This window comes from Mytilus trossulus, chromosome 3 (assembly GCF_036588685.1).
Source record: "Mytilus trossulus isolate FHL-02 chromosome 3, PNRI_Mtr1.1.1.hap1, whole genome shotgun sequence".
Taxonomy (NCBI): Eukaryota; Metazoa; Mollusca; class Bivalvia; order Mytilida; family Mytilidae; genus Mytilus; species Mytilus trossulus.
In genome coordinates, this window is record NC_086375.1 from 52,387,783 (window position 1) to 52,406,637 (window position 18,855).

The following is an 18,855-nucleotide window of genomic DNA, read 5'->3' on the forward strand; positions in this document are numbered from 1 at the left end:
TTATGTAATGCAATAAGCATTTAACAGTGACTTTTTAAACCACATTTTCATGTATTTAATGTTTAAAATTGCACTCAACTTGTATTATATTTTTTTCTACAGTTTTGATATGGTAGGACTTGGAAGATTTTTAAATACACAAACCTACAAATTGGTCATTAATATGACATTTAAAAAAGGTAAAATACTGTTGACTTAAATAATAGAACTCGTACTTGTTTTTTTAATATAAGTAAGGGGTGACCAAAAAAAATGTAGATTGAGTAATAATGTGTGTATGTATAATATTGTAAATTCGTGTATATAAATTTGTTTGAATCCGGCATCTTTGACCTTTTATACGACATTGTCGTTCGTCAACTGTTGTTGTATATCCTTTTGCAGTGATTTATTAGAATTAAAGATCCGAAACATTAGAAGGTGTACTGATTGAATTTAATCTGGGAAAACCATGTTTCACAAATTTCGGTTAGGATTACTTTTAAGCAAGTACTTTTTTATGAGTACTTTGTGTTGTTAGTCTTTCTGCTATTAGCTATTTTGATTTTCACTATTTGTTTTATGAGGTGTTGTAGCTACCTTTTCCAATATAACCCATCAAACACCTGGTGTAATTCACCATTTTCGGAAAAATGTCATAACAACGTTAAGAATGTGACGATTGTTAAATCAATTAGTTCCGTTGGTTGATTACGTCTGACGTTTAATTTTGTAATTTTTTATGGAGTTCCTCCATTTTGTATTTAATTGTAGTTCGGTATTTTGTTAATACTTTTTTCTCATGATAACGGTGATGGTTCACAAACCAGTGAAGCAAAGCCAAGCGCTGTTGGTTGTTGTCTTGCATATTCATTTGTAAAAGTAGTATATATCTTTTGGCATGTAGTTTGGTGTTTTCAGCAACCTTTACTTTGTTATGGATGTCATATTTCGGTATTGGGGAAAGCAGAAGTACAAGGTGAGAACTATTGAATGTTTTGACGTTTTGTTATCTGGGGACTATTATATGACACTATTTGGTATGTATTTTGCTCATCGTTTGGGGACGAACATTGACTTATTCTCATTCATATCATTTTCAATTAGTGTATTTTTTATTTACTTCATTGGCAATCCTATCAAATCTCCTCATTTCTATATTTTTTTTCATTTATTGAGACATGCTTAAAATAAAAGGTGAGCGACAGTTTTTTTTTTATATACTGTTAAGGGAATCCATGTATTTAATATTAGAGTAAACCGTAAACAAAGGTGCATTTCAGTAAAGAGTTGGTAATTACATGATAACATATACTGCTTCAATAACAGATATAATCGTTGGTTATTGATTTGTCAGATGGGAGTCGTTAGCCTAGTGAAGAAATCCGATTGTATAAGAGAAACAACTCTGATACCAATCATGGTATATATGGGCTGGTTGAATTTAGTTGGATACTAATAATTCTAGTTAATGCCTTTTATAGTTCGCCATTTTATCGAGGCGTGGCAAACTTTCTTAAAGTGTTTCTGTTTACCAAGTTTGACCTGTGGTATAATTTAAACAGTACAAATGGTTATATAATGTAGTATAAATAAAAAGGATATGGTTATATATCACTGACAGGTTGTCTACTAATACTGTGTGCTTGTGGTCACCGTTTTGGAATTCGACGAAACGAGACAGACTTAAGGTGAAATATAGTACAACGTGTTGTGATGTAAAAAAATAATTTATATAATGTCTGCTTATATAGTTTCACAAAACGTGTCGACATCCGGCCTCGTCTTCCATAAATTTTATGTTTTTTTGTCTTTTGAAGTGATTAGTTAGAGCAAATTTGTTACGTTGAAGAAGTGATATAATTGTTATTATGTCATTGAAACAAAATATATATTCAAAAATATTTATTATTAAATTTGTTGAACTCTCCCAAAATTAAAACAATCCTGATACATGCTGGTAATTGATCAGTCATTAGATATAAGTGATTTAAAAATAGTAATAACATCTCGTTTTAATGATATTAACAAATCTGGAATAACGTAAATAAAAATTGGAAATTCAGTAGCATGTTTGTTTTCATAGATTGAAAGTGGTGTAAATTTTCATGCAATTTCCTTTAAAGCATTCTTGAGATACTAATGCATGGATTCCCGTGCGTTGTTAACGGTCATCTATTCTTGTGATTTTAAAACTAATAATTATTATATGGCAGAATTTACAGAGGGTACATCTACTAATGCTTATCATTCTTGAACTTATTAAAATCTTTTTGATCTTGAATTTATGTATACATGACTATGTCTGGAAAACAATTATAATGGTCATTATTATTATGACTCTTATATAGGTAATTCTAAAAAATGTCGAATTTTCAGAGCAAAAGTGTAGTATAATTATAGATTTTATTTTATCTATTATTATTTTTTAAGAACTTTGTATAATGTATGCGCATACAATGTCAGAAGGGCACAACATTTTTTTATTTGTGTTATTGCCTTAAAATCTGCAAAATGAAATATTGGTAGACATCGGCTGTTTTAAGCTCTTTTGTCGGGTGGTTACCTTTTCGGCACGTTCCCCATTTCCTTTCTAAATTTGATTTTAGAGTATACATAATAACTTTTACGAATAATCACAGTTTCTTTATTATCCTATGCAACATTTGTTCTACAAACCAAGTTCAATATATCCTGTTACCGATACAATCATCCGTTTAGTTGCGTCTCCCTTTACAGTGCAGTACGTTTCAATCATTAGAGTGTAGAGAAAAGAAAATTCAAGACATTCCGTGAACAAAAAAGTGCGTATTCCTTTATTTAGTGTTTCTTGTTTTTTTTATATGGATAAGATCGTTGTTTTTCCCGTATGAATGGTTTTACACTTGTTAATTAGGACCCTTTGGAGCTTATTGTTAGGTGGAAGCCAAGACTCCGTGTAAAAGTCCATACGTTGACCTTTGATGGTTAACTTTTATAACTGTGACTTGGATGGATAGTTGTCTCATTGACACTCTTTCGATATCAATATATGCTACTAGTATTACCAATAAAATTATTAATTACACCAATATTATACTTGTAAAGTGCAATTAGGTTTTATAAATAAGTCCGCAGAAAGAAACATTGAGTGTGCATAAAAGATAATAGTTATTTAAACAACTACACTCATTATATTGACACGTATCAAAGCTATCAATTCACGAAATGAACATATAGAAATTATTGCTCTTAATAAATCTAATTGGTCATGGCACCACCTCCCAACAATGTTTCGATATATTTTTGTATTCTTAACAAGGTATTGTTGTTTTTATCTACGTATTAAGAGAGTGGTTTGATTAAGTGACTGTATTACTTCTGCAATTTAAAATTCGACATTTATTTAACATGAACCATATACAGTTGAGATAGGTTCATTTGGTTTTTTCGACGCATGAAACACGTTATCTGTGTTGGCTGATATTGATGCAAATGGAATCATGATGAAGGCACCTAAAACAAACATTCCACATCCGATATAGTATGATATCCCATTTGAACTGAACTCCTCGCTCAGGAACGCTACAAGAAAAACGAGAACACACTTCAAATTAATTTCTTGGTAGTTCTTTCGTATGGACGGCGTGCACAAAGTTGACGGCAACTATAAAATACGCTTTTAAAAGTAGTTTTATGCAACCGTGTTTGAAATATCTTTTCTATGTGGATTTTTTTTATGATAAAATTATGAATATTAAGAATTAAAATCCACATAACTAGTAAGGCTTTCAAAATTAAATCTTTAAAGTATGAAACGAACACATAGAAAACGGCAAAAACATGTGTAACTTGTAACATTAAATAAGCATAAACTAGAGATTTTGACCTGAAATTTATACAAATTCAAATTTTTTTCCAAAATTTTCGTAAAGTAGAATTTTTCAGATTTGGACTATGTCGTCTTACGAAATTCAGAGCAAAAAAACTGAATAACGACCATTGTGGATGCGCTTAGAATGTAGTTCGTTATGTGTAATAAGTAGTAATTTGAAGAAATTTTATTCGAAAATGAAGAATCGATAAAGAAAATTATGTAATTGCATTTTGTTTTGTTTTAGAATAGAATGATTTTCCAAATGTGCATTTCAAGAGGTTTAAAAAAATCTGCAAAACAAGAATGATTTGATTGTCTAGGCTGAACACCTCAATTTTTTAAATGTCCAGTTATTATGTTACAATTTAAAGAAATGTCGTTCTTAACGCCATTTTCTCAATAGGGTCCACGACATAGTCGCTTATCATTTCCATTAAAGTACTCTTAGCTTATATTTATTCATATTTTCAGAATGTGCATTTGCTTTACTTTGTTGTTCATTAAAAAAGCATTATGTAGAACGTTTATATTAAAAGTTATGTGATAAACTGAGTGTCCAGTGTTTTTGTTACGTTTATGTTTTTTGGGGGATAATGACGACGTCGTAAATGAATTTTATAACTTGAAGACGTTACGTTTGTGGACTCAGCTTTGTGCACGCTGTCATGGTGAACTGTTACACTACTGTCCCAGGTTAAGGGGAGGGTTGAGTGGACACACAAATGTTTCATCTGGTCACATTCTTTATGTGACTGTTCTAATCTAGGAGTCTATAGTTCAGTGGTTTTCGTTGTTCATGTTCGTCTGTCTTTTTTTTCTTTCTTAAATTGTTTTGTTCTAAATTAGGTCTATAGTTTTTATCTCTATTGGATTATTTCACACTTTTCATGTCGAGGCATTAATAAGCCGACCATATGGCCTCATTGATAAAGGTTGTATGGTTGCCTTTAATTGCTTAAATTAACTTTATTTAAACTTTTGTGGACATAAGCTGCATCGGCAATCATATCACGGTGTAGTAAATAGCAATAACTCTTCATATATGCCAACAAAAAAATGTTAACGCCTGAACCGCGCACCATCTACAGAAGTCTCATCAGGAATGTGAATTAAACAATGACTTCACTAAGAAAATATGATTGGTGCATAGTTAGAAGATACTTTATATAGTAGGCACTTAAATAGTAAATAGAAGTAAAAGGGTAAACAAAATGAAACTACTCCATAAAACTCGTTGTGTCCTAATCGTACTTCCGGACCAAGCTGAACCAGGAGTGCCACATAGTTAAACAAAATGATGACTGGATACATGAATACTTAGTCATTTCAATATCATACGGCAAAAATCAACACTATAGCTTGGAAAGAAATGCGGAAAAGGTAAAGTAAAATAAAACAAACGGCTTTAGCACCTATTAAATTAATTCGAGACTATTTTGTATGATTTGTGAAGTTGATACTGACTATTTACCAGTTACTATTAGATATTAGTGATTTCTGGTCAATTTTTATTGAGAAAAATTACGAAACGTTCTTTAACAAACCCCTGGTTCATTAATTATGACGTTAACAAAGTCTGAGTACAATGTAGCAGCTCCAAGCTATTGAATATCGTATGAGTAGAGTAAAACATACCGATACGCGATTGATGTTATAAGTCGGAAACATGTGATAAGTGTTCATAGACACCATGTCTTAGGTTGTACACCAGAATCGCATTTCGTCTTGAAAACTCATCGTAAATTAAAAAGACCAACATAAATACAGAGTTGGTGTTTAATTTTACCCGTAAAAGGACTTCCTACTGCCAGTCCAATTCCAGCTACAAAGTAGGCTACACTGATTCCTCTTTCGTAATACTTAATGTTGATCAGGTTGAACAGACTAATATTCCAACCAACACTAGATGCTCCTTTTGGAAAGAAAAGATCAATTGCTTAAAGATTATAACCATAGAATAAACTAACTTTAAATAAAGCTAATACTAACAATGACCACTGCCTTTTTCTCGATCTTGATATCTATTTCGTAACGGGAAGCTTGGTATAAAACTTTCTGATAAAAGAGATGATTTTCATTTCCTATCGCTAATTATTCATTTTAGATGATGATGTTCTCTTGTCACTATCTAATGGTCTAATGGTGTTTATATATCTCACCTTGTACGATTTGCTCGTGTATTGTTACGATACTGTTGTCAGGTCATTAAAGATTGCTTATTTTGACTTTAATATTGATTCACTTATAGGTTCTTTTCATCGAAATTAAACACGTTTTTTCTAAAACCAGTTGTTGTCATGACACGGGTTATGTTCTTCTCATATATGGCATGATGGGATAATACTAAATCTCCAACGAGAATTGTGCTTGATATTCACATGATGACCACATAATCTGTCAATCAGTTTAATAAAAAAAATCAAAATCTTTTCAATAGCATTTCTGAACACAAAGTTAACCGTGCCTTCTTATGAATATATTTACCTTCAAAATATCCATATATAATCATGAAGATCATAAACTCTTCCACTTTTGTTGAAAACGGTACCATTAACATTATAAGCCCACTGCAGGTCAAACAGATTATCCATAACTTTACCACATGGCTCTCATAACGATGTGACAGAACGCCAAAAGATATTCGGCCAAACATATTTCCAATTCCACTAACTGCTATTGCAAGTGAAATATCCTTGACACTTATGCCAATTGACACAGCATGTTTTGGAATCTGAGTTGTTGGAATATACAATGCAGCCATGAAGAGAAAGTTGGTAAACATGTATCCTATGAAAGGTGGTTGCACACAAAAGGAAAATCCTACAGTCTGTTTATTACCACATGTTAACGTTTTTTCCTCGTCCTATATAAATACAATAAAATAGAAAATAATGAAATTTAATAAATGACATCAAATTTCATACGCACTTGTCAAAAACCAGCGCATAACGCTGTTCTTCGTGTCAAATTTAGGATTGTATAACGGCACAGAAGCCTACACCTCACTGCAATACATATATTATTTTTTAATATTAATGGATTTTGACAAGCGATATATGTCATAATGTGTACATAAACTCTTATTTCAAATGTTAAAACATAGGGTTGTGCAGCAAAATTTAAACATTAATATACCTCGAAGCGCTAGGAGTTTAAACGTATATTAAAATGGTGTGCTTTTCCTCCTATGACCTTAAATCTACCTGGCAATCCAAAGTTATGTCTGTAAGAAAAACAAACATGGAGATTATATCTAAGAAGCAGTCAGTAAGTAAACAACACAAATTATCTATGAATATTAATTATCTCCCTAACCGAGGCTTGGTTTGAGAAACAACCGTATCTTCACGATGCAACCTAACGTTCTCCAAATGATACTTCAAAACTATGATTTCGTTTAACTTTCTTATCTCAATAGAACTGCTCTCACTTTTCCGCATTATTTTGCAACGATCGAAAGTAACATGTTTTTTATTGTAATCAAACGAAGGTCAATACTTTTACTATGTATACATCAGCTTATATACTTACACTCTTTTCTTTTTTAAGTTGCTTCCTTTTAGATGGAAATATTGTTGCCCCACACGCTACTATATTGAAACACAATCCAGCATGAATAAGCAATGCACCGTTCAATCCATATAGTTCTGCAAGGAACCTAATTAAAAGTGGAAACGATAGCATACCAACAGAGGCACCAACTACTCCAAATGATACGGAAAGCATTTTAGCTTTTTGGAAATATCTGTTAACTGCAATTACTATACTGACCCTTGAAAATGAAATTCCAAGACCTGAAAATACTTGATAATTGAAATTGTGACAAACATTTTATACAGTAATGAAGATTTATAACACAGCTGAGATGAGGCAAATGAATATCGTAAGGAATAAACATAAAAGCAGATCGAAACATTTTGCCTTTTGATACGGTATGGCTTTATATATCATTGTACAAACATTATAAAGGTGGTTAAATCAGAAGCAGAAAAACAAACTGCTTAAAGGTTTTTACACAAAAGTTTAAATCCTTGCCGATTTATTCAACCCTTCGAAAATACATTCCGCCATTTATGAATATGTTCTTGATTCCAACTTAAATGGATTAAAGCTATCAAAATAATGGTTTATGAGGCATATAAAATTTGTAACAATTGATTGAGCTGATCATTTAATGTTTATTTCGTATTTAGTTGTATCTAGTATCTCCTTCACTGTTTACAATAACGCGTGTTTGAATCTACACTTTTGCAGATTGAACATAACAATGCTATGTTAACATATTAATTTTTGGTAAACAATTATTAAAAGTACTTTTTATATATCTTAAAACATCGACAACAGAAATATTAAATCGTAAATGCTATAATCTAAAGTATATGTTTGCGCAGGAATATGAATAAATGTAAAACGATGTCCAAATACTTCAATTAAAAGACTTTTTGGCGCAAAATGTCTTTTCCATATACTTCTTATTTTAAACGACTGTGTATTTATATATCACGAAAATACAGACGAAATTCTAAAGTGCAAACAAACTAAAATTGCAACCATATGATCGAACATAAATAGACTAGTAATCTTTTGGTTAGATGGACAGCCATGAGCAGTAGAATATTGAAATGCAACTTTATGGCGTGGATTTTGACCTTCAAATTTTGTGCCCATTTTTTTTTCAATAATCTGCTATTTTCAGAAATAAATTAACATTGTAAATAGAATACTTTGAAAAGACATCACCTGATATATACCTGGAATTATACCCATTGTTGCATATAATAAAGGAAATGACGTCACAAATGTAGACACACTGTATCCAATTAGATTTAAAATTCCTCCAAGGATCATAACAGGTCGCTCTCCAAACTTTTCAACAAAGGGCATTGCAATTATGGCTAGAATAGACAAGTGATATGTGCAATTTAAAAGAAAACATGAGTTTCGAGACATATCAATATTGATGTGTTGAAAAAAATCACTCCTCGTCACATAGTTTTATCAATTGTTAATGTATGTGGGAATGTTGTGGACAAAACTTTGTTTGACGTTATAAGTTCTCTTCAGGACAGTGAAATGGAGTATCCTAAAATAATAACTTGTTACACTTATAAACATAAACTACATTACACGTATTTTTATGTCGTATGAAAAACAATGAAAAAATCCACAAAATTGAACGTAGATTGAATAAATACGTATGTTTATGTTATCATCGTCTTCCTTGCTCATTGGGACATCATAAGTTACGTGTTATTGATTTGATTCTGGTACTGTTTTCTTGATAAATCTCTTGATACATGTTTGAACTTGTAGATGTGCATGCACAGAAATCACATATTTGATCTTTTGACGCATATATGTATCGCTATATTTTATTGATCAATGAACTTATTCTTCAATCAATTTGATCATCTTTCCATAAATCTTATTATTCCTCGACCAATTAACAGTTCAAATAGGTTGATGTATCGATATCTAACATTTCTCAATTTAGCATCTACACAACTTTGTTTCAATCGAACAGTCGATGGTTTGGCGTACGCATGTATCCATACCAGTATTCCTTTCGATCAGCCTAGCAATCGAACATTAAATCGTTTGACTATTTTTGTATCGATATCTGAAATCGACTTTTCTACCATGCAATCTTTTTATCTTTCTATCAATCCAAAAATAGATTTGTTAACGTTTCCATGTATCGATTTCTGATATCGAATCGATTAATTTGAAGACAACTTGCATATCGATCATTCGATTATTTTACGTGTACAATGTATCGATATTTGATATAAAATGATCTACCATTTAGTTTACTGATCATTCGTTTAATCGAATCTTCTATCGTTTGACACATTTACGTATTGATACCTAAAACTTTTTTTTCTTTCTCTTTTTTTGTTGTTTTTATTGTGACAGAAAACTAACTTCTCTTATAGTTATTTTGAATTAAAACTTAAATAGACAGCAACCAATCTACACAAAAATTAGCACTTTACACTAAACGATCGTCGACGTCAAAGTTCCAAAATCTTCTTATTTTTTGGATTTTTAACAAACGTCATTCCTGACCTAAGATGATTATTGCCTGACATGATGGCAATCCTGTCGACACAACTTGTCTTAATTCCGATTGCAATTCTTCTCTTTTAATTTTTTCATAAGAGAAAAGCTTTCTTTGAAAACATAATATAGTATGTGTCATATACATTAATAAAAAAAACCTTTCTAATCAATAGCTAAATAAAGTTGTACGTACACTAATAACATGGTATCTTACCCCCTGAGTGTCCTACTGCAGTATTCAATGCACCTATGACTGTTGCTGATGTTAAGTTTACTTTAAATTTGTCCATTATATAGATATAATATATTCCCATCGCGCATGTTGATCCCACTGACAGAAACGTAAGAACAAAATAGGCACCAACTATAACTAATCCCCAATGACAACATGCTGCAACATTGTTCAATTTCTCCAAATACTTATTCATTTCGTTAGTTAAGCTGTCTGAAAAAAATGTAGAATCAAGTGATTTTGTTATAGTTTGGCAAACTCAAATGCTTTAATACATCTCAAGACTGGAAAACAAATGCCATATTCCTTAATTGGGACAGGCATCTCCTTATGTAGAAAATGGTGGTTTAACCCATTGTTTTATAGCTATCTAAAACTTTCACTTCTATGACAGGTGCATCGAATTTCATTATTTTTTTTTTATTTTTTTTTTAAGACATACAAACGTTTTATTTCTAAATATTTCCTGTGTACAATTACCTTAGTCTTCCAGGATCAGGCTAAGGGTCCCTGTTTACAAAAAAAAAACATCTATCCAGGGGAAATAGAAGGCAATAAAATAAAAGTTATCCACTTTTAACCTTGGAATACATTTAGTGTAAAAAATATAATATTCATATAATGTTAGAAGCATCTAACAGTTCTACCCTTAATTTTAAAATAGTAAGTAAATAATTATAAGATACCCACATAAAAGATGTGCATTTACTACAATAACCATGATAGGCTAATACTTTTTTTTTATCATTTGTTTTTGATACAATTATTATTCTAATACTATAAACCATAAAAAAAAAGTACTTTGACTCAAGCTGTATAAAAAATGTCTAAATTTTCATTATTACAGACTCCAAATTTGTCTTATCAATGATATCAACGCCTTTCAAAAGAAGAACAAATTTTAGATTATATTTCAAGTTTTGTTTCCAGATTTTATAAATATCTTGTGGTGTTTTAGGCGTTTTATTAAATTTTCAACAATGTGTAAGTGTAAGCCAGACAAAACAAAATAATTGGAAATAATGTCGAAATGAGGTTACAGCGGATTGTGCTATTATTTTTTAATGTTTAGAAAATGGTATATGTAACAGAAAAACAGTCAAAAAAGCATTTACGTCTGCCTCTTATCTTGACTAGCATTAAGTTGACAATGAGGGTCAGTTATAACAAATGATTGATTATAGCTTCCCAGTCGTAAACTTCCCATATCTATTTAGAAACAAGTAAGCAGCGCCTGCATATGGATTCTAGACAGAACGCGCGTCTGGCGCAAATATTAAATTTCAGTACTGGTATATATGATGAGTTTATTGAAACATCCCTTAGTTGATTCGATTTTCTGAAGTTTGCATTTCCTATTATGATTTCCCTTAGAAGAAGGTTGCTGCTTGCAAGGAGGCTATTAAAACAAAAGTTTAAAGTAGTGACGTTGATATCATCCATTTGAAAAAGTTTCGCCAATACGAATTGTTTGAGCGCGATGTGATATATGTCAAATGTGACCTACGGAAGTAGAAATATCAGCGAGTGTTCGCTTAACTGAGCAACGCAACTTGTTCAACACTTGGATCAGGATCTGCTCACACTTCCAGGGCACACGAGATCAACATTTTTCCTTAGGGTTCGTGTATCCTGTTATATGTCTATGTTATTATTTGTGTAGTTGTATGCTTAAACTGATTTTTTTGCTGGGTTTATTTTCCATGGCATTGTCAGTTTGTTTACAACTTAGGCTTTTGAAAATGCCATTGGTATCTGTTGCCTCTGTTTTAATACACGACTTACATCGTCACTGATGAGTCTTATGTAGACGAAACGCGCGTCTGGCGAACTAAATTATAATCCTGGTACCTTTGATAACTATTTACACCACTGGGTCGATGCTTCTGCTGGTGGACGTTTCGTCCCCGAGGGTATCACCAGCCCAGTAGTCAGCACTTCGGTGTTGAAATGAATATCAATTATGTGGTCATTTTTTTAATTTCCTGTTTACAAAACTTTCAATTTTTCGAAAAACTAAGGATTTTCTTATCCCAGGCATAGATTACCTTAGCCGTATTTGGAACAACTTTTGGGAATTTTGGATCCTCAATGCTCTTCAACTTTGTATTTGTTTTGGTTATAACTATTTTGATATGAGCGTCACTGATGAATCTTATGTAGACGAAACGCGCGTCTGGCGAACTAAATTATAACCCTGGTACCTTTGATAACTATTTACACCACTGGGTCGATGCCTCTGCTGGTGGACGTTTCGTCCCCGAGGGTATCACCAGCCCAGTAGTCAGCACTTCGGTGTTGAAATGAATATCAATTATGTGGTCATTTTTATAAATTTCCTGTTTACAAAACTTTCAATTTTTCGAAAAACTAAGGATTTTCTTATCCCAGGCATAGATTACCTTAGCCGTATTTGGAACAACTTTTGGGAATTTTGGATCCTCAATGCTCTTCAACTTTGTATTTGTTTTGGTTATAACTATTATGATATGAGCGTCACTGATGAATCTTATGTAGACGAAACGCGCGTCTGGCGAACTAAATTATAATCCTGGTACCTTTGATAACTATTTACACACGTATTACGATGGATGTGACCAAATCAACTACATATTAGTAATTTCTGTATCAGTTTTTGGATAAATCACCTGTTCACCATTAAGTTATGAGACTACTAGAAGATATAATGGCAAAAAAGAAAACTTAAATTTATCTTGCTCAAACATATAAAGGGTCAACCTCTGCGGGGTCAATTTTATATGTTAAGTAATTTGCCCGGTCACAGCCTTTTATTGTTGATTGATTGGTGAATTTGTCCTTTTGCGTATGCACCATCACAAAAACAGAGAGGGATAGAAAAGAATAGGTTAAAATCTGGTTACACTTTCATTAGAATAACAATGGTAATCTCGTGTGTGAGACAGAGGGGCTAAAGATACCACAGTGACATTCAGACTCAAAAATCGAAAATAAACTGACAACGCCATGGCTTTTTGTACATTTGTATATTCCAATCTCGCCAAACACTGCTTTTATAAGCCAAAATACAAGTGTTGCCGAACTATAAATATTAATTCCTAATATTGATTACCACTTTAACACAGCTGATGCCCAAGTTGATTAGCCATTCTTCCTTATATATTATTGTGAAGAATACGTCTTTGGGTGCATTTAATGATATAACATATTTATAATTCTTATGCGAAAGTAAAACGAGTCTAAGAAATTCTATGTCCATTTTAGGTGGTCCTGTTTTCAACATGTCTGTTCAAATTTAATGCATGATAATTGTCTTACAATTTGTTTTGACCTTTCCATCCTTAAACATGTATGCTGTAATTGTACGCCGTATGTTTGACCAAAGACTTGGCAACCCAATTGATCGACCACTTAAAAATTAGTATTAGGTTTGATTTGATTTGATTTTCTGTGTTCTAACACTATTTATAAGCACCGCTTTTGTGATTTCGTGGCGGCCATTTTTTATGGTTAGCGGAGGCCGAAGTGTCTGGAGAAAACCACCGATCTTCGACAGCAAAACAATTCTAGCCAATTAAGATAAAAGTCGAGTGCACCAGCATAAATATTACTTAGACCACTTGGCATACGATGTCTCTGATAAAGCACAAGATAAAATTACCAAAAATATGTATAGTGTTTAATCACAACAATATTTCTTATAACATAAACCAATATATTAAGTAAACTATATAAAAAAAGAAGATGTTGTATGGTTGCCAATGAGACAACTCTCCACAAGAGCCCAAAATAACACAGAAATTAACAACTATAGGTCACCGTACGGCCTTCAACAAAGCCCATATCGCATGGTCAGCTATATGAAAGGCCTTGAAATGATAATTTTAAATAATTTAAACGAGAAAACTAACGGCCTACTGTATGAACAAATAATGAACAAAAAACAAATATGTAGCACATAAACAAACGTATGTTATAAATTGAGCTATTATGCTATTGTCTCGCTGCGTTGAAAACCCATTGGTTTCCTTAGGAAGTTGTCTCTTCTTTGGTCGGTTTGTTGTGTCTTTGACATATTCCCTATTTCCATTCTCAGTTTTATACTTCAAGAATATATCAAAGGTCGGAGTGTTTTTCTTTTTACTTGTTATGGCTTGCAATTAAAGAAAAATGATGGTTAAGGCAGTGAATCAAATTTAATACAGCTGAAAGTTTAGTAAGTCTTTTAAGATGTGGTATGAGTGTCAATGAGACAGACAGCTCTGAATCTACGTAACAATTTATGAAAGTAAACCATTATAGGTCAATGTTCGGTCTTTTTCACGGAGCCTTGGCTCACACCGAATAGTATGCTATAACGAGCACAAAAAGTACTAGTGTTAAACCATTCAAACGGGAAAACTAACGGTCTAATCTATATAAAAAAAGAGAAACAAGTAACACTTAGGAACATACACAAACGACAACTAGTCCGTTTTTTTTTGTTCACTTAAATAGACATTAGACCGTCAGTCTATTATATTTTTGTGGGGGGTTCGAGCGTCACGGTTGAGTCTTTTGTAGACGAAACGCGCGTCTGGCGTAAATATAAAATTTGATCTTGGTTTCCACGATGAGTTCATCTGATGTCTTGAATACGTGCCAAACTTTGAAATGCCATACTGAGCGAGGTGTGAGATCAGACATCCTATAAAACTTACTTGATTCCGGCACAAGGACATGACGGTTGTATTATTTGTTCATCCTGAAGTACAATACATGTTGGTCCGGATAACAATCTCTTCACTACTTATCCTGTAGGATGTAGTTATTTTAAAAGAAACACATCACCTAATTCATTTCATTGTTTGGTTTAAGAGAAGTTGTTGTTAATTATCAATTTCCCCTACTTTAGTAGCATTTAACCAACTTCAACTGCATATGGGATATATATATATCCCCTAACTTGTTCTGTATTCAAGTGCATGCAGTAATTAATCAGACTTTGTAAAACGTCACAATGCCTTTTAGTGTTTCTTTCTTACAAATGACGTGGCTCTGTTCTTATATATATTTGTTTGTTTATAGTGATTACGATAATAACACAATGTTTAAAGCTGTTCCCTTATATTTGACATTTTTATCTAGTTGTTTTGTTTACACATCGTGGTCAACATAATGAAATTGTATACGAATGTCATACAATTAGAGGTTTACCTAGCTAAATAACCATTATTTTCTAGAAGAGAAAAATGCCTGTATCAAGTCATGAATTTGACAGTTGTTGTACATTCATTTATTGAACTTGAGCTTTAGATTTTGCCGAATGATTGGGGCGTTTTCGTTTTGAATTTCCCTCGGAGTTCAATTTTCATGATTTTATTATTTTCTATGACATGAGGACATCTTGGAACTTTCCCATTATCATGTATCAGACTCATATTCCCCTTTTTTACCGTAAAAATACATCCCGAACGAACACTGCGCTTTAATATTGACCTTTTGATAGCAAAAAATGAGGTCTTTTTATCAGCAATATTGTTAATACTCATATTACCTGTTGTCATTATTTTTTCTCACTCAATAAAACCTTAATACGCTTTGAACTTACATTCTAAAAGCTATCAAAAATAAATTGAAATCTTTGAGTTTTTACAAACAAAACAAATGAAAAAGTACGTCCATGTTTAAAGCAATTTTTGAGATATTTTCATTTAGCTAATTCGTGATGCTCAATGTTAATTTACTATGATGACCACTATTTGTTGTTGTTGGTCTCTTTCCATTTTTTCAGGGAGTTGTCAAGATTTCTTCTAATAATGAGATGTAGATGTCCTATCAGTATCTTCCATCTCAATTACTAATGATAAAGATTATAATAAACGCGTTTGTTTTGGAAAAAGACAGGTTTACTAATTCGTCTATCCTGTAAGAACGTAATCAATTTTTATTGTTTTCGTTAGGTTTTTCTGCCATTTCTCGTCTATTTCAAATCTAAATATTTGAAAGCCATGAATTCGACCTGATTGAATATTTCATCCAATTTTAATGCATTCACTAGAATGGCTCTCAGAAGAAAATTGAAGATAAAACCCCTACAACCAAAAATATGCCTTCAAAATCAGCATATGGCCATCTATTCTTGTCTTGTGAATTCAGGTTTAATGTTTCATAGTATAATAGTAAATTAACGAAAGATGTAGCGGAAATGTGTCGGATATTTCATATCATCTACGGATATATTAAATTCAAACATATGTAAAAACAATGTAATTTTCAAATCCATTATTGAGTAACTTTTAAATACAGCTACACATTTATCTATTGAATATTCAAAAAAGAAAGACAAAAACATAAACTAATTTATAACTCAAACACTTGACAATTCCAAAAGGACAGGCTTTAATTAGTCTTCTAATCAAAATGACTGTAAATTAATGTTATTCTTTGGCAACATTTTCATTTCAACATCTTAATATATTTAAATTTAAGGTAAGTAAGTTTTTTGTCATATTTTAACATCTCATTAGATGTAACTAAACTATCTAATGTATAATAAACAATTAAGATAACAGTTTGTTAATTTTTTTATTCCTCTTAAATAAATGCAACACCAAACAAAGCCAGTCTCGATTGTTTTTTGATAGTAGTTCATTTATATGTTTTTGAGTTAAGGGAGACGTCCATTTCCACCGAACTAGTACACAATTCTATTTAGAGGCAAGCTGGTGACCACTTCCGGGTGCTAATTTTTTTCGCTGCGTTGAAGACCGATTGATAGCACTCGAATGTTGTCTGACACTTAGACTTCAGACCTTACTGAAATTCATTTAAAATATCATTGTCGATACATCAGTTCACTTAGTTGAGGTGAGATAATGTTCCAACCTTATCTATATGAATACCTATAATTTTTTTTGTTATGTTGTTTAGAATAATGATTATACGTTCTTGGAAGCACATCTTATGAATTTACATACTCTACGAGTTTGGTAAGATAGATTCTTGTTACATCTGTGGCTTTTCCGTCAAAACAGTTTGGTATTTTTTTCAAATGTAGCGGCTAGATTTTGTGAACTGCGTCAGGACAGGGAAACGGAAGATCGAAAAAAAGATTGTGTAAAACAGTTAGGATCTTCCATGTGTTGTTCAAGTTTATACAGTATCAAAATATAAAAATTACATTAAACAAATAGACTTACCACAGGTCTGAATGAAATATAAAAACACATATAGAAAATCCATGAACAGTAAGTACACACAATCGGAATGTTTGTACACATTTGTCACACGAACAAAACACTGTACCTCATTTTGTTGTTCGTCATATTAGTAAAATAAACATCAATTAATAAGAAGTAAGATAACAAAAATACGAACTCCGACAAAAACTGTAAACGGAAAGTCAATTAGCAAATGGCAAAATCAAAAGCCAAAACACATCAAATGAATGAATAACAACTTTCATATTCCTGACTTGGTACATATATTTTCTATGTAGAAAAATAAGTGGATTAAACCTGGTTTTATAGCTATGAGACAAACATTTTCTACTTCTGTTTTCTTGCATGTATCACCTTGTAAGATCCAAGCTAATCGCAAGCAAAGCAAACAAAATATTCACTTAAAAAATGGCAATAGGGCGCCGTCAATTTCGCAAATTTTTCAATACCATAATATTTTAAACGTTTACCCGGGGAAAGATACATATCCATAGTTTTACTCAGTTTTCGTGATTGCAGACAAATTGTAAATGCATTCTGTAATGACATCGTTGTCAATATGATGGAAAATTATGCGATTTTCATAAAGTTCAGAAATTTACCTAGCGATAAATCTAGGTTGAATCCTTCAGGAAATGTCTGTATCGACCTGTTGTCTATTCGTTTGATGTATATGAGCTTGAAGTTCGGTATTTTTCAAAAAAGGCAATAAGGCTAAAAAAACAAAAAAATAAACAATACAAAACAAAAACAAAACAAACGCATTTTAATGACAACGTAATATACGGTCTAGGTATGAAATATATGCATGCGCCAACAAATCCCCTCTCACAAATCACAAACAGCAAAAGTGTTAATTTATCGTCCTTTTATCTATATTTTCCCTATTTTAACCACTGTAATCGCTCAATATTTTTACGAATTTTTTTTAAGGTTTTACAGGCGATATAGGAACTAAAACCTAGTTGAAACCATAAACAAAATTCGATATTTATCTTTCGTACTAAGACAGAATGGAACTAGATAAAATCATGTTGCATGAAATTTAACCGTTCTGACCAAGGAGAATGACAATAAACGTATTCACACTTTTGGTTTTTAGCTGAATCTTGCCTCCGAATGACCTTATATCTACTCCGAATCACCTTTTGACGTCAAGCAACAATTACTTTTAAATTAAGACGTCAAATATTTTAAATTATGATGTCAAAGTTTACGGGAACCTGTGTGATTTTACGTAATGGCGGACAAATGTGCATACAAGTGTAAATACGTCTATTATTCACAATTTGGGATATTTACTACGCATGTAGTTACCTCAGCGTGACCCTCTCGTAAAAAAAACCAGTGATCGCAATACGCAAGTGCGAAACCGAAAACCAACTTGGCAGAGAGAGTCGACAAACGTGAAACTCTCTCCGTCTATCCGAATGAACTAACTTTTTTTACGACTTTAAGAAATTGAGGAGTAAAAATTGATAAAATTGTGCACGGAAGACTTAGTTTAAGATATGTGCATGCATTGGTTCAATAACTGGAATAAA

At 32.1% G+C, this 18,855-nt stretch overlaps 1 protein-coding gene across 1 annotated transcript; it reads right to left on the reverse strand.

Annotated features, from left to right (window-relative positions):
- Window positions 1–1,869: 1,869 nt before the first annotated feature.
- LOC134711802 (monocarboxylate transporter 9-like) lies at window positions 1,870–17,429 on the reverse strand. The gene is made up of 7 exons (XM_063572689.1): window positions 17,291–17,429; window positions 10,113–10,343; window positions 8,587–8,730; window positions 7,367–7,629; window positions 6,320–6,698; window positions 5,622–5,747; window positions 1,870–3,543 (listed from the first exon to the last, which is right to left on the reverse strand). The coding sequence occupies exons 1-7, from the start codon at window positions 17,331–17,333 to the stop codon at window positions 3,365–3,367; spliced, it is 1,365 nt and encodes a 454-aa protein (XP_063428759.1). The 5' UTR covers window positions 17,334–17,429; the 3' UTR covers window positions 1,870–3,364.
- Between the last annotated feature and the right edge of the window lie 1,426 nt (window positions 17,430–18,855).